We start from the raw sequence: 27,843 nt of genomic DNA, 5'->3' as shown, positions 1-27,843 counted from the left end.
GCGGCAGGTCATTAAAGTAAAATAAGTGTTTGGAGTAGAATATTCTAGAAGATAAGATTTATAAAGAAAAAATGGGATTGGACTCAGAAGAGTGTGCTCTTTAACAAAGGCTTTCAGTTGTTCCATTGCATTCTATTACTTCTTCAGTCTCTCTTGGGTTCTTGATGCGTTGTTCCTGTTCTCCTAATGCTGGTAATCCAGGGAGTGAAACAGACAAGTAATTAGGCAGTTAAAGTACCGTGCGATGAGGTGAGGTGAGGTGTGTATATTTGATAAAGGGATTACAGGGTCCCAAGGAATTCACCAAGAGCAGCAGCTAACTTAGGACTGGGGAATCAGGAGGCTTCTGAGAGATGACATCCACGTACAGACATGAATGCAGGGGTAAAGAGTGTGTAAGAAACAGCCAGGCCAGGGGTTGGAGAACGAGTGTCCCGGAGAAAAAAAAGCATCACATACAACACCCAGGGAGAACACTGACCTTTGAGGAAGGTAAGGATGGCAGTAGGCCTGGAGTATGGAGAGGGAGCTAGCTGCAAAGGAGTCGAGGCTGGAAACGGCTGAGGAAGGCTGCAGGCCTTGTGACCCTAATTAACGGGCTTGCATGCTATTCTGAGTTCAGCTGGAAGCCGTCGGAAGGTTATGTGGAAAGCAGAGGTGTGATGTACTCAGATTTGCCCTTTAGGAAAATCACCCTGGCCAAATCAAGTATTTCATTGGGGGTTGCTAATTCTGTCATTCCATCCACATCTGTGAGCTGGCCTTCTTAGGTAAAGAATTTTCTGCCCTGGCTGGTGTGGCTCAGTTGGTCGGGCATCATCCCTTGCACCGAAAGGTTGCCAGTTCCATTCCTGGTCAGGGCACCTACCCGCATTGTGGGTTCGATCCCCGATGAGAGGCAACCTATTTGATCCACCAGCTATAACCAGGCATTCAAATAAACATTGCCGTTTGGTTTCTTCTAGAAATGCATGAGCAGCCTGTTTTGTGGTCTCCCCTGACGTTCTTCAGAATTTGGTTCCTTTTTCCCTATGTAAATGTCCACTTCCTTATGTTTAATTGTTGTATAGTTAATGACCTTGACCACAGTTTCCGCACTCTGTTCTTTAAATAACTGTTTTTAAAACATTGGGTTGTACTATTACTCATTGTTCAAGGCTGATTCCGGCTGTCTGTAAATATTTGTGTGTCTGATTAGCTCATCTAAAACTTCCTCCCAGAAGGAAAGGTAACGCAGAAAAGAGAGATGGCGCAGGGCTGTCCTTGTTTGTTTGGAATCTATTGTTTGAATGCAGTATGTCACCGGGGCTAGAGACAAACTGTGCTCACGTGGAGCTTGACTCATTTCAAAACCCTGCAAACTTCTGACATGAATGTGCAGATCTGAGTGTGTGTCCATCAGGGGCCACACTGGGAGTCCTCCTCGTTAAGTCCCACATCTAATTTAAGGTTTAAGAAATAAGTAATTAAGTGTCTAATTGGAAGCTTATATGGTATTATTAAAACTCACCAGCAACCAGGACAGTTATTTAGCATTCGTGACAAAGGAGTTTTTTCAGGGAGTGTGTTATTGCTGACAGTTTTTAGAATTGCTGCCACGTGGTGATAGGAAGCAGGGCAACTTTTAGTTTTACTTGGTAAATTCTCTATGGAGAGTGCACCCCCTCGCTGGGAGCATTCCAGCCCCCCACCCTGGCCGGGTGCACCAGTGCGCCACCAGCAGGGCATGGAAACGGCCTCACCAGTACTGGTGCCCGTTTCGTCAGTCTGATGGCGAGAAATGGCATCTCAGCGCTGTTTGAATTAGCATTTATCTGTTTGTGAGTGAAGCTGAATACTTCTCATGCATTTCTTCTCCTGTGAACTGTCCTTAGTCATTTATTTTGCCATGTTTTTCTTAATGGCTTTACCCCTCCCTTTTCTTTTCTTTTCTTTTCTTTTCTTTTCTTTTCTTTTCTTTTTTCTTTTCTTTTCTCCTTTTCTTTTCTTTTCTTTTCTTTTCTTTTCTTTTCTTTTCTTTTCTTTTCTTTTCTTTTCTTTCTTTCCTTCCTTCCTTCCTTCCTTCCTTCCTTCCTTCCTTCCTTCCTTCCTTCCTTCTTTTTTTCTTTGTCATATGTATTTTCTCCCTCTCTTTTCAACTAATAAAAGAAGAGTTCTGTATTTAAACCGAAGTTGTATTGGGGAAAGAAAAGCAGGGCACCATCTTTGACTTAATTGATCTTGCTATGGGAGCCTTGATACATAACATGATATTAACAGAATACCCTGTCCCCACTTAAGATGGCTGACGCAATGCTTCTCAAATGATCTATTTTTGTACATTCAGAATTTCTCATAAAATCTCCTTGAAGGTAGGATTCTGTTCTTGCGAAATTTTTTAATCTACTGCTATAAAGTAAGAATCTTTATTTAAAATTTTATAATATATCATTTTTCAATGACATATATAATTATGAGCCAATTAGAAATCATTGATTTAACAAATAAAGTTAAAGTGGTTTCTTCACCGAATTAACTAGGTAATTTAATTAAAGTAGTTATTGTATACATATAGCCTTACTGTTTAATGAGTATTCATACTTGGGAAGAAAAATGGTACAAATGGTAAAAAATAAAGCCATCACATTGACTCTTTAAAAGCTCTTGGTAACTAAGAAGTCTTTCCTATGGTAGGTTTTGTGATGTTAGTTCTTCTTAAATAGGATAGATCGTATTCTTCAAGAGCAGGAAAAGTGGACTTGATTTTAATTTTAGATTTAAAATTTAACAAAGTATGTGAAGTTTACTGAACTTAAGACACAAATGGATCATTATCTTTTGAGAGTTTAGAAACATGAATTCCAACAGGGTGTTATCAAAGGGCTTCATAATATCAGTTGCAGGGTAATATCTATATACTGTATATACAAGGCTAATATACAAAGTGTCCCCTCGGGAGTTTGACCAAGAGACTGGGAGTTCGATCATTTGCTATGATGTGCGCTGACCACCAGGAGGCGACACAGAACAAAGGAAGGCCCTGGCCAGCAGCAGGAAGGCCCCAATTGGCCCTGATCGCCAGCCTGACCTAGGGACTCTACCCATGCACAAATTTCGTGCACCGGGCCTCTAGTAATTTTATAATAATGAAGGTGTATATTTTTGAGGAGCCACAAAGAGGATCTGATGTTAGTGTTTTTTTTGTTTGTTTGTTTGTTTTTACCTATTTTTATTTATTTCAGAGAGGAAGGGAGAGGGGAAAGTGAGATAGAAACATTAATGATGAGAGGGAATCCTTGATCTGCTGCCTTCTGCACATCCGCCACTGGGGATCGAGCCCGCAACCCAGGCATGTGCCCCTGACTGGAATTGAACCCGGGACCCTTCAGTCCACAGGCCAATGATCTATCCACTGATAAACCCGCCAGGGCCTTATGTTAGTCTCAAACTTACCACAAAGTTTTTCCAACCAAATTGTGGTCAATTTCTCTTTCTCTCTGAAGCAGTAATTTTGGACTTTTCCCCATGAAAAATAAGATAGCCTGTCTCTTGTGTCCCCTTCCTATTGGTCTTGTTACCTTGCCTCTGTCTCACATTTCTTTCTCATGTGTCACCTGTTTATTTCTTATCGCCATAATAATAGTATAATACAGTATTTGCCTACCGCAGCTCTAAACGATAAGGTTTTCTTTTAGCTTCAGTCACAGAGTTCTAGATTATTCCTGTCATTGTTCTCTGAAGAAAAGGTAGATAGATGAAAAAAAATTTTTTAACCCACCACTACCACCAAAAATCTGAAAGACTTTTCATTGCCAAGTAAACGGGGTACAGACATCACATGTCTTTCACCGTGGTGTTATCTTAATCTCTCTTAATTTTGACTCTAAAGAATTTTTTTTGGAGGGGGAGGAAGCTTAGAGACTCAAAAAAAGAAGAAGAATTTAAATTTGGGTCCTGGTGATGCTATTTCCCTTCTTGACACATGCTGAGCCTTTCAATTTCCAGTCCCATTTCTTTACAATGTTTTCAGTTTTCTTCAGCCTCACTCCTTGTTTATTGATTGTTTAGTTCATTCTCTTTTCTCCTCCAGGGACTCCTATAATTTGAAGTTGGAATTAGAGCACTCTGCAAATCTGTGCGCCTTCACTTTGCGTCTCGGTTAATTTCTTATGCTCTGCGCATGTTCCTTGAGTCGCCTTCGCCGACCCAATTTTCTGCTGCCTTGGTTCTTCTGTTACTGCTCCTGCCAGCATTAATTGGTTTGTGGCTAAATCCATTCTCTGCTGGTCTGAATGCCCTCCGCCTGCTCTCCTTGTGTCCAGACTCCACATTGTCACGAGAACGATCCACCTGAATAAAACACAGGTCTTGGCTGTGTTGTTTCGAATTTTTAGTGACTTCTTCACTACAGAGTAATGTTCTAACCCAGCTGTGGGCAAACTACGGCCCGCGGGCGGATCCGGCCCGTTCGGCTGTTCTATCCGGCCCGCGGAGCCGGAAGAGCGGAGGGTTCTCTTGCTCTCCCCTCCGCTTCTTCACCAGCAGCAGTGTTAACATGGCAACGTCGGGAAACACAGCCGCAGCTCCTTCTTCTGAGTGGGCGGATTTATATCCACCCATTCAGTAGAAGAAACAACCTCTCAATCTTCCAGAGGCTCCTTGTAATGCCCGCAGACGCGTCCCCCGACATCACCCTGGGAATGCGTAGACACGTTATCGTGGTGATGTAGGGAGACACGCCCCTGGAGAGCACAGTATCAGAGCCTTTCTGAGGTAAGATTAAGAGCTCTACTCAAACACAATTTTTTCCTGTTCCCACATTCTGTACATCACAATGACTTGTTAATAAAACAACAAAGACTTTCAGCTTTTAGGGCTTGTATCCACTGCATTTTTTTTTCCCACTGCGGACGCGCGCAGCAGGGAAAAAGACACACAGAGGACATGTCACACTAGCCATGCTGCGGCTGCATTTTTTTGCTGATATGGATGCGGTATCAGTAACGCTACCGTGGCCACTAACCGCATGTGTTAGCGGCAAAACAAATGCATTTTGCGCTGCGTTTGCTTCTCCCCCTTGCGCCTGTAAAAATGCGTGCTACAGGGCATTTGTGTTAACATGCACCACTGCACGTTAGCATCAACGCTGGTGTTAAAATGTTTGAAATGAATAAAACTATTGAAATAAAAAAAAAAAGACCGTACCCTTTTATGTAATGATGTTTACTTTGAATTTATATTAGTTCACACAAACACTCCATCCATGCTTTTGTTCCGGCCCTCCGGTCCAGTTTAAGAACCCATTGTGGCCCTCGAGTCAAAAAGTTTGCCCACCCCTGTTCTAACCTGTTTATGTCATAGGTAAAGCCTGCTCTTCTCTGAGCTTCCTGCCTCTCTCTAGTCGTACAGCCCACCGCCTCTGAGCTTTTCACTCCCCGTGCCTGCTCTCCCCTGCCCAGAGTGCACTGTGCCCCCATCCCATCCTCCCCGTCCGCACTCCCAGCCTTGACCAACTGACTTTCCCCACGAGACACAAGTAGCTCCAATGAACCAGGGGGTCACGGTTCGATTCCCAATCAGGGCACGTAACTGAGTTGTGGGCCTGATCCCCAGTGGGGGGCGTGCAGGAGGCAGCCAATCAGTGATTCTCTCTCATCATTGATGTTTCTGTCTCTCTCTCCTTCTCCCTTCCTCTCTGAAATCAATACAGGTACATTTTTTTAAATCAAAATAAAAGTTTTTTCTCATTATAGTAATAGATTTTTCAATGTAGAAAATCTGAAAACATAAAAACCGTGAAGAGAAAGGCTTTTAAAGGGAAAAAAAAGTTTTTAAAAATCACTCAATTGTACCCTGCAATACTATTTTAGGTATTATTAAGTATTTAAGAATGAGTTTGCTTTACACACGTCCCTTACATATTTTTAGTTGCATAGCCTCAGGCATGCTTTAATTTAGGGTCACGCTACATATTCTGTTTTGTGACCTTTCTCCATTTAAAATATGTCATAAGCATTTGTCCACATTGTTATAGTCAAAACATTACTTGTAATGGTCTGCTGATTGAAAGAATGTTTGTGTCTTTGAGGATTAAAGTGCAAGGTTTTTTTTTAAAGATGAATTCTGTTAAAGCGCCCACCATTATAGCAATCCCATTATTTAAAGTGCCAACCTGGTGTGTTTTAAGAGAAGTATTTATTCAGCCTTGTGCTAGGTGGTTTGGGCAACACAGAGATGCACAAAACACACTTCCCGTTTGTACACAGGCCTGCGATGCAGTGAGGGAGGCCGAGGTGTCCCATGGGAGGTGGTCCAGGTCCAGGCCTTCTTCTCTGACAGTATTTACATGCACACCGCACGGGCGGTGTCAGGGGTCAGACACAAAGCTGAAACCACAGGGGGAGAGGTGGGGATGGAGACTGGAGGGGTAGGAGTGGGGGGAGTTGGGTTTGCTCAGAAGTAGAACATACATACGTACAGCAGCCTTTTCCTCTGGAGCACCTACTCTTTTTCTCTGTAACTCAGATCCCTGAACACACATCAGAGTTTTTTTTTAGAGAAATTATAGTTATTTGCAAATATATTCCTACACGGAAATACTAGTACTTGTTTTATTTACCCAAATAAAAACCATGAAACGTTTTTGTAAAGTATACAACATGATCATGGGTTTTATTTTCTCTTAATTTGAATATAGTGAAACCATTTCAACGCCGCATTAATATTGAATTCTACAGGTAATAAACAGTCTTAGGCTTTTAGCAATGGATATATTTCGTTTGGTGCAGTTCAGGGATTTTTTTTCGACGTATAGGCTACCCAAACCAAAGAGTGCTTTCTTCGGCTATACTCCCAAGTCTTTTGATGGTAAATTCATTGAAATAATAATAATGAGGAAGGGAGGGAAGGAAAGGAGGGGGAAGGGGTACAAAACCTTTCTAGGGTGTGCGGGGCAAGAAGCAGGCGTGCAGCCGTAGACTTGACCTCACGCTGCCAGAGATGTGGGACCCAGGCGGTAGGCGGATCCCACCGATGTGTTTATGAAGGCTGCTTCCAGGAACCAATGGAGAACGGACACTTCCATTTACCATGTGCTATTGTCATAATTGACAGTATGGACAAAGAATGTGACCTGCGACAGAGAAAGACTAATGCTGTATGCCTTCATTCAAATGTGGAATTGAAAAAAAAAAAACTGAACTCTTACAAATAGAGACTAGATTGGTGGTTGCCCGAGATTGGGGGTGAGGGAATGAGGAAATGTTAGTCAAAGGGTACAGACTTCCAGCTATGAGATGAATAAGTTCTGGAGTCTAATGTGTAGCATGGTGACTATAGTAACAGTACTGCATTATTGACTTGAAAATTATTAAGAAACCAGATCTTAAATGTTATCACCGTACACACAAAAGATGCTATTATGTCAGGGGATGGAGGTGCAAAGCTCTGTAGCAAATCATCACCTCGTACACCTTCAGCTTACATGTGTCAGTGAAGCTGGGGAGCAAAACAGAACGAGTGTGACCTCCATCAGCGGGAGACCGTCTCCCGTCTGGTGAGGCGGCAGCAGTATTTTGCAGAAGGTACACTTGATTGCTTTAGTCTGTGTTAATTCTTCAAATTAACTCGGAAGACTACTAAAAGATGACCAGTTTTCAAGACTTGAAATGGCTCACAAGATCCCTGAGTATTTAATGTTTTTCCAATTTGGGACTGAGCAGGCATTATATAAATTAGTGTTAAAATTCATTAAGGGCCTACTTGCCTGTAATGACAGTGGCATACTTAAAGAACGTTGTAGACGTGGGTCTTCTAAGTTTACAGCATTAAATATGCTCTTCTAGACGGACTAGAAATAACGAGATGGCGTTAATACGGAATATTCCAACTATGGAATGTGTCCATAGTTGTTCGTGTATAGCAATTATGAAGGGCCTTGGTGTCAGACCTGAGCTAGTTGATGTTCTTTTAAATTATTGTTACAAGGTTCTACTCAACCCACTGGTCCCTGGGTCTTGTCCCAGCTTGTGTGAGCTCTTCCTCCCTTTCTGAGAACCAGCTCTACTGGACTTCTCTCCGGTCCTGTGAGCACTGTGTTCTTTCCCACCTCAAGTTAGTACCTTTGTGGGTCCCTCTACTCCCCCCATTTCTTCCTTCCTGTCTCCCCTTTAGCCTTCTGGTCACAGCTCCAGTGAAACTCCGTGAAGTCTTCCCAGACTCCTCAGACTGAGATCTAGATGACAGATGCCGACAGTGAGCTAGACTTCTCTTTCATAATGCTCCCTTGGAATTTCTATTTAATGTTCATCTTTCCTTCAGGTTTTAAGTTCCAATTAGGGGCACGCTCATTTACTGCTTTACCCCCAAGTGCAGGGGTGGGCAAACTTTTTGACTCGAGGGCCACAATGGGTTCTTAAACTGGACCGGAGGGCCGGAACAAAAGCATGGATGGAGTGTTTGTGTGAACTAATATAAATTCAAAGTAAAGGAGCGGAGGGGAGAGCAAGAGAACTGGATAGAACAGCCGGATCCGGCCCGCAGGCCGTAGTTTGCCCACGGCTGCCCAAGTGCCTACTACCAAACACTTGGTAAATATTTGTTTACACAGTAGGTGTGACTGCTTCCTGGAAGGGTAGGTTCTTAGGAAAGAGCTCTTAAAAGCTGTGCTCTTATAAACTTACTAGAGGCCCGGTGCATGAAATTCGTGCACTCGCGGTGAGGGGGAGGTCCCTCAGCCTAGCCTGCAACAGTCCGGGAGCTCTTGGGGGATGTCCGGCAGTTGGACATCCTTAGTGCTGCCTCAGAGATGGGAGAGGCTCCCACCACCGCCGCTGCGCTCGCCAGCTGTGAGTCCGGCTTCTGGCTGAGTGGTGCTTCCCCTTTGGGAGTGCACCGACCACCAGGGGCAGCTGCGGCATTCAGCGTCTGCCCCCTGGTGGTCAGTGCACGTCATAGCGACCGGTTGTTCTGCCATTCGGTTGATTTGCATATTAGCCTTTTATTATATAGGATGCTTGAGAAGAAACTCAAAAGATGGGGGTGGATGGGTGGATGGATGGGACCCCCTGCCTTAAGCCAAGGAGCCAGTTTGGAGTTCAGTTTACGCTATCACTTTCACCATTTCATGGAACTTTCACTGCTGAGGTGCTCAGGGGGTGGAGGAAGTAATAAAACACACTGCTCTTCAGAGACGAGGTCTATGGGGAAAGGGCTAGTTAGTAACCTTGGCTGTGTAGAGCTAGTTAAATGGACAGTTTATTTGGGGAAAAACACTAAGCCATCTTCCAGGCCGGGTAAGGAAGAGAACTGAGACATGGTTTCATCCATACTTTGCCTTTGAGAAAAACAGATTTTTTTTTACAGATTCCAGAGGTGTGGTTCCAAGATGAGATTTCTGAAAGAAAATTAAGTGAAGAAATCCTTAAGGGTGCACAGAATGCTCTCAGCAGCTCAGATTTTTAAAAAGATGCATATGATTGGCAGGTAGAAGGAGACTTAATCACATTTCTACAGCGTTAAGTAGACTAAGAAATAAACATTTAAGGGTTTTCTTTTCTAAAGGAAGCTCACAAGGAGCTGTGATACTTCGGAGAGCACGAAGAGCTTCCAAGGTTGTGTTTGGAGTGAGAGCAACAAGAAGGACAAGTAGGCTTACTGTCAGATGTTCATGTTAGCTGATTGTAGGCCCATTTCAGATAGCATCGATGAAATTAGCAATAAGCAATGTGACTAGCAATCAGCATTGGTTAGATCAGTATCATTCTTACTGGCTTCCATAACTAGCAGAATTACTTTTCCAACAGTAAAAGGTAAAACAACCCCAAAGAGGAGAAATTACTTTTTTTTTTTTTTTTAAGATTAGGAGATAGCAAGAGTATCATTCACTTTAAATGAATCTAAGTTTTTAGGACTCAACTGAATGGCCTCACAGGACTTGAAGGGAATCTCAGATACGAGCCAGGGTTATTGTCAATATTCTTCATGAAACTATGGAGAATGTGGGGAGTACCAGGAGAATGAAGAGAAGCAAATGTCCCAGTTTCCAAAAGGACATAAAGTACATGGTGAAAGCTCAAATCCACTTCCCTAACTTTATTTATTTTTCAATTACCGTTTACTTTCAACATTGTTTTGCATTAGTGTTAGGTGTATAGCACAGTGGGTAGTCAATCAAATACCTTACAAGGTGTTCCTTCCCCTTACTATATTTATATGTAGTTATTATATACAGTTATGGCACCATTTATAGTTATTACAGTATTGTCAACTCTGTTCCCTGTGCTGTACTTCACATACCTTTGAATATTCTGTAACTGCCAATTTGTACCTTTCAGTCCCTTCTCCTTTTCCATCCAGGCCCCCAACCTCCCTCCCCTCTGGCAGCCACCAGCTAGCTCTCTGAGTCTATGAGTCTGTTTCAGTTTTGTTCATTTATTTTGTTCTTTAGATCCAACATATACGTGAAATCACATGTTTTTTGTCTTTCTCTGCACTCAAAATTTGAAGAGATTATTTTTTAAAAATACAGTGTTGTAAGTGCTTGGAAAAGAATGGGACGATCACCACGAATCAATGTGAATTTTTAAGAATAAGACATGACAAAGAGGCCTTATTTTTCTTTTCTTTTTTATTTGATTTTGTAATGACTGGATTAGAAAATGCTCAAGACATGTCGTATCTTGACTTGAGGAGACTTTGCCAACAACTATCCTTTGGGAAAGACAAGGACATGTTTGGCATTTAGGCTGATTGACAGCTGCTTCTGTGGCCACACCTAAGCTGGCATGCCACAGGGTTTATTTAAATAGTAATCAGTGACCCTGCACAGCGATGCCTCAGAGAGACCCGGGAGCGGATATGAATTAGCATACATTCAGAACGTGTGGGTTTCTACTTCAGAGTTCATTGGACCAAGGATTTATCTATCGAAACTTGCGTGCCTGGATTTATTTATATGATTGAAATTTCAGTGGTAGGCCTTCTCCCCCCTGAGCTGTATTTTAAGATACATAGATCTGTTTGTAACTTTCATAAATCAACCTGACTTATAAATCACTTAAAGTCAATGAATGAGCTCAGCGCCTAGAGCAAAGGCTGGCTGGGTGGGAAAGCTACTGTGAGGGACCTTCTTTCTTATTTGTTTAACAACAACTGCATTCACCCCGGGTCCATGTGTTTCATGCCCTTGACATACCAAGTTTCTGTGACATGCTCCCTAAACCACTGGCAGAAGTTCATGTACATTTGATAATATAGATTCCTCTGCAGTGACTGCTGGCTGGCCCTCTCGTCGTTTTAGTCATCTGCCTGTACAAGTTATTTGGACTTAAAATTTTCCCCTAGAATCATATCAAAGAGGCAACAATAACATTCTGTCCCCTTCTGAAAGTTCTTTTGGTTTCCGGAGGCAAGGAAGTCTATGTTGACTGCTGTAGCTAGTGTAGTTTATTATTAATTATTAATCTTAAGGAACACCAACCCACATAATTGGTTAACCTTTATAATTGACTTGATGAACCCATTATTGGATATGTTTTTGTTCAGTAAGCAATGAGACTGTGTGGTATTGATTATGAATTAGGGGTTCCTTCTACCCAGCGACAAACAAGTACTATAATATAAATAAACAAATGAAATAATATGCTCCTATCTAGATTGGACTCCATTTGATGGGGCCCCTAAGTGTCTGGAGAAGCAATCTGTGGGATTAGGGATTCTTCTGTGTTCTGCCTGTGAATATCTTTCAGGTTTTTGTTTTTTTTACTGTGTTTTTTTTTTTTAATATTTTTATTGACTTCAGAGAGGAAGAGAGGCAGAGAGAGAGAGAGAAACATCAATGATGAGAGAGAAACATTGATTGGCTGCCTCCTGCACGCCCCCTACTGGGGATCGAGCCTGCAACCCAGGTACATGCCCTTGACCAGAATCGAACCCCGGACCCTTCAGTCCACAGGCCAACGCTCTATCCACTGAGCCATACCGGCTAGGGCTTTCAGGTTTTCTTTCATCATAAAAGTTCCCGGCTTCCTTAGCGTCTATTTTTGGCAAAACAGGGACATTTGGGTTTGTATGTATTCAGTTAAGGATCTGAATATTATCTCTAACTTCAGAAGGACTCTGATTTCCTGCTTATATTAGCACCCTCTCATATGGGTGAAAAGAATGAACTGATCTGTATAACCTTTTGATTTATCTAACCTTGTCATAACCATGCTGTTCAAATAAAACAAAGAGTAGCCCGGCCAGTGTGGCTCAGTGGTTGAATGTCGACCTATGAACCAGGAGGTCAAAGTTCAATTCCCTGTCAGGGCACACGCCCAGATTGCGGACTCCATTCCCCAGTGGGGGCGTGCAGGAAGCAGCCCATCAATGATTCTCTCTCATCATTGATGTTTCTCTCTCTCTCCCTCTCCCTTTCTCACTGAAATCAATAAAAATATATTTAAAAAATAGAGTACATTTTAATTAAGCAGTTATTTCTTATTCAGTAAGATCATCTATTTTGTGTTTGCATTGTTCTTTCCTAATTATCTGAGGTCTTTCCACTGAACAGTATGGATTGCTTTTAGTTTCATTTTAAGTTCAGCCCTCACTAAAAAAGCATTGCTATCAGATGTCTTCAGACCTCCATTTTTCTACTTACTACTTCTTGGAGACACCCCTATTATTCCTCTTTTTCTTTCCCGTTTCCCCCACAAATAAGAAAAGAATCTTCCGCTCTTGTTTTATTCACATTGTATCGCGGAGTCAAGTAAGTGGAAAGAAATGCCTGTTCAATTTAGTGAGAGAAGGCACTGAGGTAGGACCCGTTTGGCCTTTTCAAAGGTCAGAAAGATGGTCAGTGTGTTGGGAACATATTTGAATAGAGAGGTGATAAGAATTTGGAAGTTATCAGCATATAGATGGTATTTAAAGCCATGGCACTGAGTGAACTTACCTTGTTATCTTCTCTGACCTATGCCATCTCCCTCCCCTGCCTTGTAAAATCATGTATATGTTTTAATTATTGTGCCTTTAATAATTTGGTGTTGGTTATCTTGTCTTTAGTAAAATATGCTGATTTCTCTTTATTGTTCACTACAGGCCCGGTGCACAAAATTTGTGCACTGGGGGGGGGGGGGGCGTGTATCTCAGCCCAGCCTGCACCCTCTCCAATCTGGGACCCCTCGGGGGATGTCCAACTGCCGGACACAGGGATCAGGCCTAAACCGGCAGTCGGACATCCCTCTCACAGTCTGGGACTGCTGGCTCCTAACCACTTGCCTGCCTGGCAGCCTGATCACCCCCTAACCACTCCCCTGCCGGCCCAGTTGCCCCCAACTGCCCTCGCCTGCAGGCCCAGTCACCCCCAACTGTCCTCCCCTGCTATCCCGGTCACCCCTAACTGCCCTCCCCTGCCGGCCCGGTCGCCCCCAACTGCCCTCCCCTGCTGGCCTGATCACCCACAACTACCCTCCCCTGCTGGCCCGGTCGCCCACAACTGCCCTCCCCTGCCAGTCATCTTGGGGGCGGCCATCTTGTGTGATGGCGTGAAGGTCAATTTATTATATAGGATTTTCTGTTTATTGTGTAAGGGTATTCAGTCAATATTTAACTGGAGAGCTAACAGTTATGTGATTTGTCTTCTGTTGTTTTCTTTTGTAGGCAAAGTCATTAACAAAGATTTGCGACATTACCTGAGTCTTCAGTTTCAGAAAGGATCAATTGACCACAAACTGCAGCAAGTGATCAGAGATAACCTCTACTTGAGGACCATTCCATGTAAGTAGGAAATGGAATGAAAGAACTCTATCCTTCTGTAACTGGCCAAACATCTAGAAATAATTCGGGGTGAGCATCTCCTACGAAATTGTGACGACTAAGGTGGGGCCCTGGAATGCAACCGGAGTCGGAGAAGGAGAAACATTGTTCGGAGAGCTTTCAGGGGATTTGTCAGCGTGGAAAACCCCAAAGAGTCTATACTGGGACTTTCTGGAAAGCCACTAGGTTTTAGGAATGGACGGCTGTCTGCGTACATGTTGCTAACTAGATTTTATTCTTATAAACCAGTTTCTACAGCCTGAGCAGTAAAAAGACCTCCGTGCTCTCAGCGCCTCGTACACGGAGACGTTTCTGTATTGACTGCGAGGGCATTGCTAATTTTAAAGTCCGCCCCTTCCCAAAGGGAAAAAGGGGAAGAAAAACGCAGTGCCTTCCTTTTGGCAACCCATTTAGAATGCTGGCATTGACGCTGGCATTTCTACTCCAGTCTTAAGGGTTTTCATAGGGCCTCGTTGTTGTTGTAACGGTGTTTGGGGTTTTTTGATAGAACACATAACGAGAAATCACGTACGCGTCAGTGTTAGCTTTAGTTAGCGCGGGTCTGGTGAAGAATAAGAAGCAGTAAACAATATGAAGGCGTACAAGGACGTTCAGCTCTGGGTTCCTTTCCACTGTCTTTAACTCCTTGTGGATGCCAGCTTTTGTAATGGCTCTGAAATGTTTTTTATTTCTTTTCCTTGTTATTAATCTCCCACAATGCCCGGTCCATTGCCAGGCTTTTCCAGTTATGCCTCTACGCATCTACCCCTCTGCACTGCCTTAGACCTCACTCTTTCTCGCTTGGACTTAGAAACAAAAACAAATAGCACTATGTGGTGGCAAAGAGCTAGGCAAGACGGAGTTCAAAATCCTGATTCTAGCATCTTCCTAGTTGCGTCACTTAATCCTCCTGAGCCTCAGAGAGAGAAACATCCATGTGAGAGAGAACATCCATGTGAGAGTGAAACCTCCATGGGCTGCCTCTTGCACACCCCCTCCTGGGGATCGAGCCCACAACCCGGGTATGTGCCCTGGCTGTGAATCACACCGGCAACCTTTGGGCGCACAGGACAATGCCCAACCAACGGAGCCACAGTGATCATGGTTGTCTAAAGCTGGTTCTCCATTAGACTTGCTGGGAAGGGCCCGTTGGGCTACTGTAGCCATCTGCTTGTGGTTTTTAGACTTTCAAGTTTGTTTGGACAGATAGGCAATGTCGGCTCATATTGTCTTTCCTGGTCTATCTTAAGAATCTTAGTCAATTGTCTGGTTGTCCTTTGCTGTAAAGCATTGTTCTGAAATAATCTGGTGGTCACTCCCTGGTAAGGACTTGGAGCTTTGCCTGCACAGGGTGTCTCAGGGTAGTGTTTTTAGGTTCCTAGCGCTGGAGCTCCGTCGTTCTTGTTAAAACACGTTAATGAAATAAGTGCTTGTACCTTCTGCTGCCCTCTGCCACGTTTCCTTGGATCTTCTTTGTAATTGACCTCTGTCCTAGTTTTGCGCTTTCTCCTCGGTGTGAGGTTTTGCCCTGAAAGGAGCTACGATTCATGTAGTTTTAATCCATAGGGTCCACACAGCTGCAGCCTTTCAGACCCTCACGGGACCTCTTCGCTGGGTAATGGAGGTGCCCACAGCCCCATCGGGTCTCTGAATATTATTCTTTACTAAACAATACCAGATCTTCGCGGAGAAAATTCTGATTCCAGGGGTGGGGCAAGGGAAATACAAGATGAGCTTGGAACATCTCATTGTACCAGGAAGTATAAAAATGCTTAAAAAATGATGGGGGCATATCAGAAGGACTTAAAAAAAAAAAAAGGCCACCTAGGGGTTCCCCACTGACAAAATCTGAGGCAATGGAGCAGCAAAACGAATGACAGAAAGGGAGTGGGCGCTGCAGTTGTCAGTCGCTGCAGTAGAGACAGAACGTGACTGGGGGCCCTGAGACGTGGAAAGGAGACACACACGAAGGGGTCCTCTGATCCTCAGCCCTCTGCCTGGGTGCATGCTGGGCCTCGTTCAGGGGGAGAGCCGGGCAGAGCCCAGCAGTCTGCCCAAGCGCCCCCGTCTGCTGCTGAACCCTGAGCCGAGAATTGCCGCGTGAGACCCCACGTGGCCAGGCCAGGGCTCTGGGAGCTGCATGCTTACCCCGTCCCCGCGCTTGCCCCGGGGCGGGAGAGTTCTCACCAGCCTGCCCCGAGAGACCTTGTCGGGCTCCTGCCTTGCACCAAGCTCCTGCAGGCCCCTGTTCGCAAAGGCAATTAAGCCAGCCCCAAAGGATCCAGCGAACATGCTTGTGACTTAACTATTAGCAACAAGAAAGGAAGGAAGTTGCCAGTGTCTTTTCCCCCTCCTGCCTGCAAAAAGACACTCAGCACCAGCAGGCAGCTTCCCAGAGGCTGGTGGGGTGGGGGGTGCACCTGGGGGCTTCCCAGCAGCGAATCAGCAACACCTTCCCAGGCGGCTTCCTGAGCTGCACAGCGCACCAGTGACTTCCTCACTTCCTGACGCGTTCCGTGGGCACCCCAGCTGGCTCCCCACATTTCAGTCATCTCCCCTGCACGTGGCTTTCCAGGGGGATCTGGCAAGTCCAGCCAGCATCCCAGCTGGTTCTCTAGTAAGTTAATAACACCTTCCGCACACACACCCTCCCTGCTGCCGCCATAGGGAGCTTGCTTGTCAGTTTCATCCAGGTCCCAGCAGACATCTCCCTGCCTGCCGCCTCCTCCCGAGGACGGGGAGCCACTCCTTCTCCAATGAGGTCTGGTTCCCAGACTGGGAGTGACACTCTCTTCCAAGTTTGTTTGTTTGTTTTCCTCCTTAAATATATATTTTTTAATTTTATTTCTTTATTGTTTAAATTATTACAAATAGTAGTACATATGTCGCCTTTTTTTCCCCCATTGACCTTCCCACCGGCCTCCCCTACCCCCAACCCTACCCCCGGCACATGCTTAAATATATTTTTATTAATTTCAAAGAGAGGAAGGGAGGGAGGGAGAGGGAAACATCAATGATGAGAGAAATCCTTGATCGGCTGCCTCCTGCATGCCTCCTCCTGGGGATCAAGCCCACAAGCCGGGCATGTGCCCTTGACCAGGAAATGGAACCGTGACCTCCTGGGTCATGGGTCAAAGTTCAACCACTGAGCCATGCCGGATGGGCTCTTCCCAGTTTGTTCCTCACTTGGGTGTTCTCCCTCAGCTCTGGGGCGGTGTGCTTTAGAGTTCCCTTTTACCCCCTGAAGAGTTCCCTTAATAAAAAGAATGGCTAGTAATTCTTTATATTAAACCGTCCTTGTTCAGGTTACCATGTGGTTTCTCTCTCCTGCTTGGACCCTGGCTCAGTGGTTGGCAAACCGCGGCTCGCGAGCCACATGCGGCTCTTTGGCCCCTTGAGTGTGGCTCTTCCACAAAATACCACGGCCTGGGCGAGTCTATTTTGAAGAAGTGGCGTTAGAGGAAGTTTAAGTTTAAAAAATTTGGCTCTCCAAAGAAATTTCAATCGTTGTACTGTTGATATTTGGCTCTGTTGACTCATGAGTTTGCCGACCGCGGCCCTGGCTGATACGGAACCGGTACTGGCCGCGGCCCCGGGAGGCAGGCCCTGCGGGGAGGAATTTCAGACTTGGTTCTGGTTGTGTGCTTGGGCTCAGTACAGTGCCAGCTGCCTGCCAGTGGGAAGCAGGATGCTTGTAATTCAGGACAAGAAGTGGCGTCACAGTTTAATCACAGGGTAATTTCTGGTTGATTGCGATAGAAGTGCCAGCTGATCCAAGTACCTTGGGACCCAAAATGACTGCGGCAGGTGACCGTTGTCGCAGTGATGACGGCTCCAAGCACCGTGGGGCGGGGTGGCTGCTCCCGAGAGCTCCCCGTGCTTAAAGAGAGAACAGGACACCGAATCATCTGGTTTATTACCATCAGGAGCTCGTATAACACGGTTATTAGTAACACTTTTAAATCGCCTGATAGTGACATTTGCAAATAGGTCAACTTAAAAAGGGGGAACATTAACACAAAGTAAAAATAATTATAAAATTTGAAAGGAACCATCACACGTATTTACTATTTGAATTTTTCACTCCTACAATGAAATTTCAAAGCACACAAAGTATCAGTTACATTATCTGCTCATCTCCTCTTTGCTGGGTCACAAATATTCTAGACATAAAAGAAATTTCTCTGATTTGCGTTGATATTCACCGGATTGGAAGCGCGTAGCCAAGAGCGTCTTTAAATTGGGCATCAGTCATTGGCCGTTCGTCTGAGCTTGCTTGCTTTTTTAATGATGAAAATAGTTTGTCTCCTGGCCCCGACTTTGGTGTTGCCTTTGAACTCCATGTCGCTTCTACTTCAGATTTGAGACCAGTTTCTGAATCGGGTTGGCGTGTTCCACATCGACTTCCACATCTTCTCTTTGCACCTCTCCTGTTAGAGTATTTGCAAAGTACGGAAACTTGTAGCAAATGCTCAGACCGTGGAAAATGCCAGAGAACGCTGCGAGACATTCAGAACTCCTAATACAGCTAACATCATTACCAGATTCACACGCCAAAACTGTCCATTTAAGGACTCCTTTAGCCTTCGAAAGTTGTAGTATTTTTGGAATACTGCTCACAGAATTATATGGTGTGTAAATGCATCTGATCTTAATAATATTGTATTTGCAAGGAAGACCCGGCGTTAGCAGGCAGGGCCTTGACCACACACTGAATTGTGGGAACAGCTGCAGGGAAGACTGAGCAGGTGGCGACCACCGCTCCCCACACACTTCTGTCCTGGTCCCTGGAAATGTCAGCTTTAACCTTCGATTCTGCTTTGCAGTGTTTCCTGCTCTTGCTTTCGGTTGCTATCAGTAGATTGCTTCAAATCTGTAGCATCTCGGTGTCAAATTGTTAACCTTTAATTCTCACTGGAGAAGTATAATATGTTTTTCTCTCTTACCCTATCAATTGTGCTGGTTCCCAAAACTCACAGAATTGTACTGTTAGAATTAGTGAATTTTATTGTAGGTAATGATACCGGAATGCTGTGACCAAAGGAGTTCCCACAATTTCATTCTTTTAGACCATCAACAAGATGAAAGTTTATAAAAAGATATCCTTTATAATAGCATAAAAAATATTTGAAATGCTTAGAAATTAATCCTTAAAGAACTATAAAGATCTCTGTATGGTAAAATGAAGGGACATTGAAGATCTAAATATATTGGCAGAGATTTCTTGCTTGTAGATTAAAGACTCAATATGGCGAAGATATCAGTCCTCCTCAAGTTGATTAATAGATTCAGTCTACCTCCATAAAACTCCCAACAGTTTTAGCTTGTTTATTTGGTTCCAGAATTTAGATGGAAAGGCTATAAATAGAAAAAAAAACAAGATTGGCCCTGGCCAGGCAGCTCAGTTTTTTAGAGCATCGTCCCAATATGCCATGATTGTGGGTTCGATCTGTGGTCAGGACATACATGAAGCAACCAGTGAACGCATAGATAAGTGGAACAACAAAAACAAATGGATGTTTCTCTTTCTCCCCCTTTCTTAAAAAACAAAAACAAAATCAGTTCTACATCCCCAGATTTATCATGAAAATGTAATTACACCATCATGATAATGGTGCAAGAGTGGTCAGGAGATAGGTGGGGTGTGCAGGAGAACCCGGGGATGGGTACCCAGTCTTGCTCAGACATCCTATATCAGGGGTGGGCAAACTTTTTGACTCGAGGGCCACAATGGGTTCTTAAACTGGACCGGAGGGCCGGAACAAAAGCATGGATGGAGTGTTTGTGTGAACTAATACAAATTCAAAGTAAAGGAGCGGAGGGGAGAGCAAGAGAACCGGATAGAACAGCCGGATCCGGCCCGCAGGCCGTAGTTTGCCCAAGGCCGTCCTATATAATAAAAGGCTAATATGTAAATCGCCCAAATGGTGGAACGACCGGTCACTGTGATGCGCACTGACCACCAGGGGGCAGAAGCTCAACGCAGGAGCTGCCCCCTGGTGGTCAGTGTGCTCAGCCAGAAGCTGGGCTCACAGCTGGCGAGCGCAGGAGCAGTGGCAGAAGCCTCTCCTGCCTCCGCGGCAGCACTAAAGATGTCTGACCATCAGTCGGACATCCCCTCAAGGCTCCCGGACTGCGAGAGGGCGCAGGCTGGGCTGAAGGACACACCCACCCCGTCCCCCCGACCCCCGAGTGTACGAATTTCGTGCACCGGGCCTCTTGTTTCTATGTAAGTTTCTATGACAGAAGCCCTGTGGTGTGACAGAGGGGAAGTAATGGTCATTTCAGTAAATCATGCTGAGTAGCCATTTGGTAAAAAAGGAAAGTAGACCACTACCTCTCGCCAGGTCCCTAATTAAGCGATCTGACTACACTGAAGTATTGGGCACGAAAGGCAAAGCTGTGATGCTTTTTAAGAAGAATATAGCCTCTCCCCAGGGTCTTGGAAAAAATTTCTTCAAGGCACCAAAAGCATTAGCTATAAAGGGAAGTATTGATAAGTTTGACTACATTCACATGAACAAAACATCAGTCCTTAAAAGGTTATTTTTTCAAAGGGGAAAAAAAACAGAGTGGGGAAAGATACTGTCTGTTCTGCTACCACATTTGTTTCTGTGATGCAAATAAGTTCCTACGTGATTGGTAAGTAGGTTAGAGAATGATGTCAATTTAATTGATGTCATACTGGCTTGTATTCCGTTTTCCTGAACAAGTTCATGTTTTGCGTCATCAAGTAGCAAATAAACACAGAATATACAAACACAGCTGAATGACGTGTGGGCTGTGCAGGTGCGCATTCACCTCAGTTTGGCCTCTTTTCTCAATTAGAACATGTGCTTTATCTTAAAATTGCTTATTGCACATTTTGCCTTTTCCTCATCGTTCAGTAGCCTAACCCTCCCTTATACCCCTTTCCGTCAAGCTACCTTTTCTTTAAAAACTACAACACACTAAGGCCCGGCTGGTGTGGCTCAGTGGTTGAGCATCGATCTATGACTCAGGAAGTCACGATTCAATTCCCAGTCAGATCACCCGTCTGGGTTGTGGGTTTGATTCCCGATAGGGGGCGTGCAGGAGGCAGCTGATCAATGATTTCTCTCTCATCATTGATGTTTCTATCCCCCCTCTCCCTCCCTCTCTGAAATCAATAAAAATATGTATTTTTGAAAACAAAGTATTTTATTGATTCTAGTATTTATAATTAGGGATGTAACATGGCTCTTAAACTGTATTAATATTTTTAATTAGGATTGTTATCGATTTGGGAGTGCTAGAATGTTGCCGTAGGTTTTGAGAGTTCAACCCAGACCCTATTTTCTCCAATCCCCGTGGATACCAAAAGATGACAATAGTTGCATTTTGGGGGAGTCACAAGTTATATGCGGATTTTCTCCTGTGTGTTAGGGGATTGGTGCTCCTAACCCCCTCATTGTTCAAGATCAACTGAACTTTAGCATGAATTCCTTAGCGGGTAAAATTTAGTGCTCTGTTGCTGAATCTCATTGAACAGCTTACTTACTGCTTACTTTTTTTAAAAACTACTTGAAGAGAATAATGGCTAAGAAGCAATGTGTAAATACCTACCTTTATTAAGCCATAAGCCTTTTTATTCACCTAAAATATTTTCATAATTAATATTTGTCTAAGTTTTTAAAATAGAGTTCATTAAAAGACCTTAATTTCTTTTCTTTTAATTGTCCTTTATGCCTCTAGTAAGTAGAATGTTTGTTTCTTTACTCTAAGGAAGAAAAAAATACATAAGTTAGCTACCTAAAAATGAAGTCTATCATTGGTGGATTGTTATATGTTAAGGAATGATAACTGAGGTTTAAAAGAAGAATGAACTATTGTGTCTTAGAAAGTTAAGCTTTCTCTGACACTAAAATTTTGTAGACTTTTTAGTTTTGAGTTTTATGGCTACCTGTAGGTTTATTCAAGTTTATTGACTCATCCTACGTTATTTATTGTCCTGCGTTCACTTAGGAATCTTAACTTGCCTCAGATTTTCTGATCCTTATTCTAGTAGGTATAATATATTCAATGGTCTGTTTCTCTATGAGTTCTCTATAGGCTATATATTCTATTACTTGCAATATTTTGTAAGTTTAAAAGCACTTCCAACCTATTTTTTTCTTGTTTTTTTTTTTCCTTAGGCACCACAAGGGCCCCCAGAGATGGGGAAGTACCAGGGGTGGACTATAATTTCATTTCTGTTGAACAGTTCAAAGCACTGGAAGAGAGTGGAGCATTATTAGAAAGTGGAACGTATGATGGTATGTCCCCAAACATTGACAACAGCAACCCAGAAAACTATCTGAATGACTGGAATTATTTCAGAGGGAATTTGATCAGTAAAATACCATTTTACAAACAAGTTTTATCTGTCGGTTTGGGGGAAATTTTTCTTTTAATTAGGGTAATTGTAATTTGCTAGTTAAAATGGGATTAAACAATAAACAAAAAGCATTTCATCACATTACGAAGTCAATTATGAATAATATACGGAAATTATTCAAATTAACTAGTTTGTATATTTCATAGTAATTCACATTCATCATATGAGCTCAGCAAGTGTTGGTAGATTGCTTTCTATTTGTGATTGAGAATTCAAATACTGTAGACTCTAAAAAATCTATTTATACTTTGGATCGCTTGGAGAAAAGAGAATATAGAAAGGGGGAGAAAAACAACAAAAACAGAGTATTTGGTTTTCTTTTCATATATCTCTCCTCTACCACTTGATTCCAGGAAGTACAGATTCAAGATCAAGTTCAAACGTTGTTGTTACTCCTCACCTGAGGATATTTTCCCATTGGTTTTCAGAGAGAGTGGAAGGGAGGGGAGAGACGGTGAGAGAGACATATCAATTGGTTGCCTTCGGTATATGCCCCGACCAGGCCCGGGGATCTAGCCTGCAACCCAGGTACGTGCCCTTGACCAGAATCGAACCTGGGACCCTTTAGTCTGTGGACCGACGCTCTGTCCACTGAGCCAAACCAGCTAGGGCAATCAAGTTCAAATTTTCAGTGATTCTGGGTTAGGTCCTTCTTTTCCTTATGTAACACTCTTCCCTGGCAAGCTTGTCCACTCCCATAGCACCCTGTGCTGTTCCCCCACTGCTCTATCACGCTGCCGTGATTGCCTTTTCCACCAGCTCAGGGAAGGCAGACATCACGCCTTTCTTACGCAACGCTACCTTCAGTGCCCAGAGATGATGTTCAGTAAATATCTCACCTGATTTCAGCAGAGACAAGTGTGTGTGTGTTCTGTCCAAAGAGGAACTCTTCACAATTTCTCCCTTTAGCTGCACCATGAGTTCAAAACAAATGTAGTCACGTCTTCCCTTATAGCAGCTTCCTCAATGCCTTTCCTCCCACTCCGTCACCTCATGGTAGGCCCACTGGACTAGCTCAAGTCTAGGCTATTGAGTTGATACCTTTTGTTTCAATCTCTTGTCTCCATCCACTCCGCCCTGCCTGTTGCTACTCTGCTGACATTGCTCAAACACAGCTCTCGTCACATCTCTGTCCTCTTCAGAATCTCCTGGGATTTCTTGGGCCTGCTGACTTTGACCCAGCTGTCCTTTCTGGACTTAGCTCCAACAAATTCATGACACTCATTCATTTGATCCTTTTTTTTTTAATCATTCAGCCCATTTTTTAACTACCTTCTGTGTGCCAAGCATTATCAGAGGGACTAGTGACACTGTGATGAACAGTATTGAAGTGCTACTGCCTTAATAAATCCGTATCTTACTGGGGAAGGCAGTCACCACAAACAGAATAACTATACATTGAGATGTTATGAAGGAAACAAGAACATGGATTTAAATAAAATCAGGGGAATGTCTTATTTAGATAAGGTGGCCAGTGAAGACTTCTCAGAGGAAATGGCAGCTACTTGTTTTCTATTTTCTACAAATGGCCTGCTCTCCTTCGCCTCCTCTATAGGCAGCCATCCGATGCGTTTAATATATATACATATATATTATTTGTATGTGTTCTTATTTTGTGTGCATGTATTTATTATTTACATCTGGACTGTGTTCCAGATCTCGGTCAGTTTTAACTGTTTTCACTTATCGCTATGTTTTTAGATTCATCCATGTTGCTATCTGTATTTGCCTGTAACTCATTGCTTTCTAACTGCTGCCCCGTCCTTTATTGTGAATCCACTGCCTCTCACGTAACCACTCTCCTGGTGACGGACTTCCAGATTGTCTCCATCGCCCCATCACCACCGATAAAGCTGCAGCAAACATTCTCGCACACGTCTTCTCACAGGCCTGTGTGAGAATGTCTGTGGAACGGATACCCAGGGACCGAATTGCTGGCTTTGATACCCATCTGACGAAGTAGTTTTGGATAGGATAGCTCTACAGTCTGCATCCCCCCAGGACTGCACGAGGTTTGGTAGCTGTAGTAATGACTCCACCTCCTCAGCGGCACTTGGCGTTGTCCAGCTTTAAAATTTTGCCAATCCGATGGCTGCAGAAGTGGTATCTCATTTAAACTCGAGTTTCTCTGGAAGTCACAGAGTTTGAGCATGTTTTCATATGCTCGTTAGTTTTTTGGACTTCTGCGAATTGTCTATTCATTTGTTCACCTATTTTTTTTTTAAGATATTTTTATTGATTTCAGAGAAGAAGGGAGAGGGGAGAGAGAGATAGAAACATCAATGATGAGAGAGAATCATTGACTGGTTGCCTCCTGCATGCCCCCTACTGGGGATCGAGCCTGCAACCCTGGCATGAGCCCTTGATCGTAATCGAACCCGGGACCCTTCAGTCCACAGGATAGAATCTGATGCTCTATCCACTGAGCCAAACCAGCTAGGGCGTGTCTATTTTGTTTTAAATGGGATCTCAATCGCATTCCAGTGGCAGACATTCCTTAGATCTTACATAATATTTAGATATTAATCCCCTATTGGTTACAGATATTTTCTCCTATTCTTCCACCTAATAACCTTGTCCCATGTTGCTTCATTAAACAGAAATCCTTAAATTTCATCTGCCAGATTTATTACTTTTTTACCTTATGATTTGTACTTTTGAAGTTTTGTTTAAGAAGTCCTTCTCTGCCCTTAGATCACAAAGATATTTTCTTCTGTTAAGTGTAAAAGCATGTTAGAAATATGACAAAGTGGCAAATTGTGCTCAATTAAAGAAATGCAAATTGAAATAACAATCATACACCATTTCACACCCATCATATTGACGACAGTTTTACAGACTGATAATTGAGGGAATGGAAACTCCCATACGCAGCTGGCGAGAGTATAAAATGATGCAGTCCCTTTGGAGAGCACCTTGGCCACAGCTAGCAACTTCAGAGATGCGCGTGATTGGCGTAGCAGTTCCCCTCAGTTGCCCATAGGGAAACCCTGTCTGTGTGCCTGTGTAGACAGTTCCAGAATAGTCCCTGGAGCACTGTGTGTGCGAGGGTGGAAACAACTCTCTTCTAATAGGGGAATCAACCAAGTACATTTTAATTCGTTCATAAAAATGGACTATCCTACAGCAGTTAAAGTGAACTAGAATCTACGTGTCAACAGGAATAAGTCTTAGGAAAATAATTGTATAAAAAGAAAGTTGCATGCAGTATACTCTTTAGAAAAGAGATAGGAAATGTCATAGATGCTTGTGAAGCTTTTATGAACAATAATGTGTATACATTATGTGTGTTTATACATATGTCCTCATGTACACACATGCAGAGAAATGACATGCTAACTTAAGGATGACTCGGAGAGAGTGGGAAGGACAGAGACAGGAAGTTAGAGCTTTAATCGTGTATTTGACCATACATGTATGTCCACCAAGGGGGACGGGGAGACCTGAAAGAATCTGGCAAACTTGATACCCGGAGGATGTGTAAATAAATAAGGAGATTTCGAATACTACTGTAATACTATTGTCCGTGTTTTTATATATGTTTAAAATAGCTAATAGTTCCTTTGTAAAAATGAAAACACCTTCAGAGAAGAAAGAGAGAAAAAGGAAATGCCTCAATACCGCTTCAAAGGATGGAAAAAAATTTCTGTTAATAACTATAGTCAAGGTTCACAAAATTTATAACTATATACCTTGCTATAATCTGCAATCTTCATATTTAACAATAACTCCAGAAAAATAGATCGAATTTACTTATAAGCATGCTTATTATTAATACCAATAATTTTTTAAAAATAAGGGAACTGCCAGAATTTATGATCGAGTCCTAAAATCTTTCACTGTCTATGGATAACAATCACAATATCCTGAATTTTTCTCATTTCCACCCTAGAAAAAATTAAACTTCCTAGAGCTAAAAAAAATAATTACCGAAGATACACACTACACTGTGTTTCTAGTCAAACTCCCATCCGTAGAAGAAGTGGACTTTTCCGTGTGGACTCCCGTGGGAGTGGGATTGCTGGACACAACGCAGGGGCTCCCAGCACATCCTCTTCCCCAACCACACCTCCGTTTGGAGCATTTCGCTGCCCTTCGCCCCGGAGAAGTGTGAGCTGGCTTTCCCACCAGTTCCTTACTCTCCTTCAGCGACAGAGATCTGTTTTGATGCCAGCCTTTGCGTCATCCGCGTGACGGGGGTGACTCCATCTCCAACATGGATTTGAAAGCAAGGGAGTAGTGGGGTCGGGCGGGCGAAATGTTGCAAAGCTTTATAGTTTGATGCCACTGTTTTGCCTTGAGCATTTATTAACAATCCCGCCTCAAGTCACATTTCCAAAGAATTCACCTTCGTGCTTTCCCCTTCGAAGCATGTCCCACCTAAGGTAAACTGTGTTATTTGTAGACTTGGCCCAGGGTTACGATCAACAACCCATGCTTTCTTCACCCAGGAAAAGTAATCCATTTTATCTCCACTAATTTACATTATAGGAACAAGCATCTCAGTTGCCTTCTTAGGAGCCAAGGAAATTGATTAGAAAAAAAGTGATTTAAAAAATAAAATAAAAGAAGGTCATGAATATTTTACTCCGCAATCAAATTTATCTTCCTGTAACATTAGCATAGTGATTGATGCAAGGTCAAAACTAGCAGAAGCCACAAACTGTTAACGTAGGTAGATCTATTGAGCATTTCCCCATTATGTGTGGCTGCCTAATGAGAGCTACATGACAAATTGAAAAGATATTCCATTGTTCTCATTCTATTCTGGAACATTTATTTTTACTGCAAAAATGACTGATCCTGAAGACTTAACATATTAAAGCAGTTCTTGCTTCCCTGAGAGGAAGCCAATATTGAAATATGCTAATAATGTCTCTATTTGTTCAACAAATTGTCAGATAAAATGATATAATTAGAATCTCAGGAAAACTTTCAAAAATTACTTTTACATAAACAGCCTACGTTTCAACACAGACTGGTAGGTTCTTAGCTTCATCCTTTGCCCACATATTTCCTCCCCCTACCAAAATAGTTCATCACGTTGCACATCAGAGCAAAATTGTGTGAGTTCGTTTCCTTCTCCTTTTCTCCCACTTCCATGCCAGTGAATCCTACCCGAGAGCGTCAATCCAGCAATTAGGCCCTACGTTAGGGCCCATGCAAAACAGCCCTGTTGGGATAAATAAGCCATGTCCACAAAGTCAGCTTCCTGGCTTTCTCTGGTGAAGGGCACTTAGGAAATTAGTTATTTTTGCTCTTCCTACCTCCTCCTCTCCCAGGAAGTGTCTTGGCCTCCTCTTGGCCAGTGGTGGTTGGCTGTTCGGAAACTTCAGTGTAAGATAACAGGGCAGAGACGTACACCGGGCCGTATTGTTCTGACTCTCCGTTCAGCGTTAGTGTTTCCAGCTGCTGTTACTGTGTTCCCTTAGGAAACTTCTACGGGACTCCCAAGCCTCCAGCAGAACCCAGCCCTTTCCAGCCCGATCCTGTGGACCAGGTCCTCTTTGATAATGAGTTTGACACCGAATCCCAAAGGAAACGAACCACCTCCGTCAGCAAGATGGAGAGGATGGACAGCTCTCTCCCCGAAGAGGAGGACGATGAGGACAAGGAAGCCATTAATGGCACTGGCCATGCAGGTTGGTAAATGGATGAACAATTTCTAA

General features: G+C 43.4%; 1 protein-coding gene across 3 annotated transcripts in view; it reads left to right on the top strand.

Moving 5' to 3' along the window:
• The window catches only part of MAGI3 (membrane associated guanylate kinase, WW and PDZ domain containing 3), a 143,609-nt gene that overhangs the window by 73,571 nt on the left and 42,195 nt on the right, over positions 1–27,843 (top strand). For all 3 annotated transcript variants that reach the window (XM_080648954.1, XM_080648953.1, XM_080648955.1), the window contains exons 2-4: positions 13,624–13,740; positions 21,933–22,052; positions 27,607–27,816. In XM_080648954.1, the coding sequence (XP_080505080.1) occupies positions 13,624–13,740; positions 21,933–22,052; positions 27,607–27,816 (447 nt within the window). The remainder of the gene's footprint in view (positions 1–13,623; positions 13,741–21,932; positions 22,053–27,606; positions 27,817–27,843) is intronic.

This window comes from Plecotus auritus, assembly GCF_963455305.1.
Source record: "Plecotus auritus genome assembly, chromosome: 12".
NCBI classification, from domain to species: domain Eukaryota; kingdom Metazoa; phylum Chordata; class Mammalia; order Chiroptera; family Vespertilionidae; genus Plecotus; species Plecotus auritus.
The sequence above is the reverse complement of the archived record's forward strand: the minus strand, read 5'-3'. Positions and strand labels throughout refer to the sequence as shown.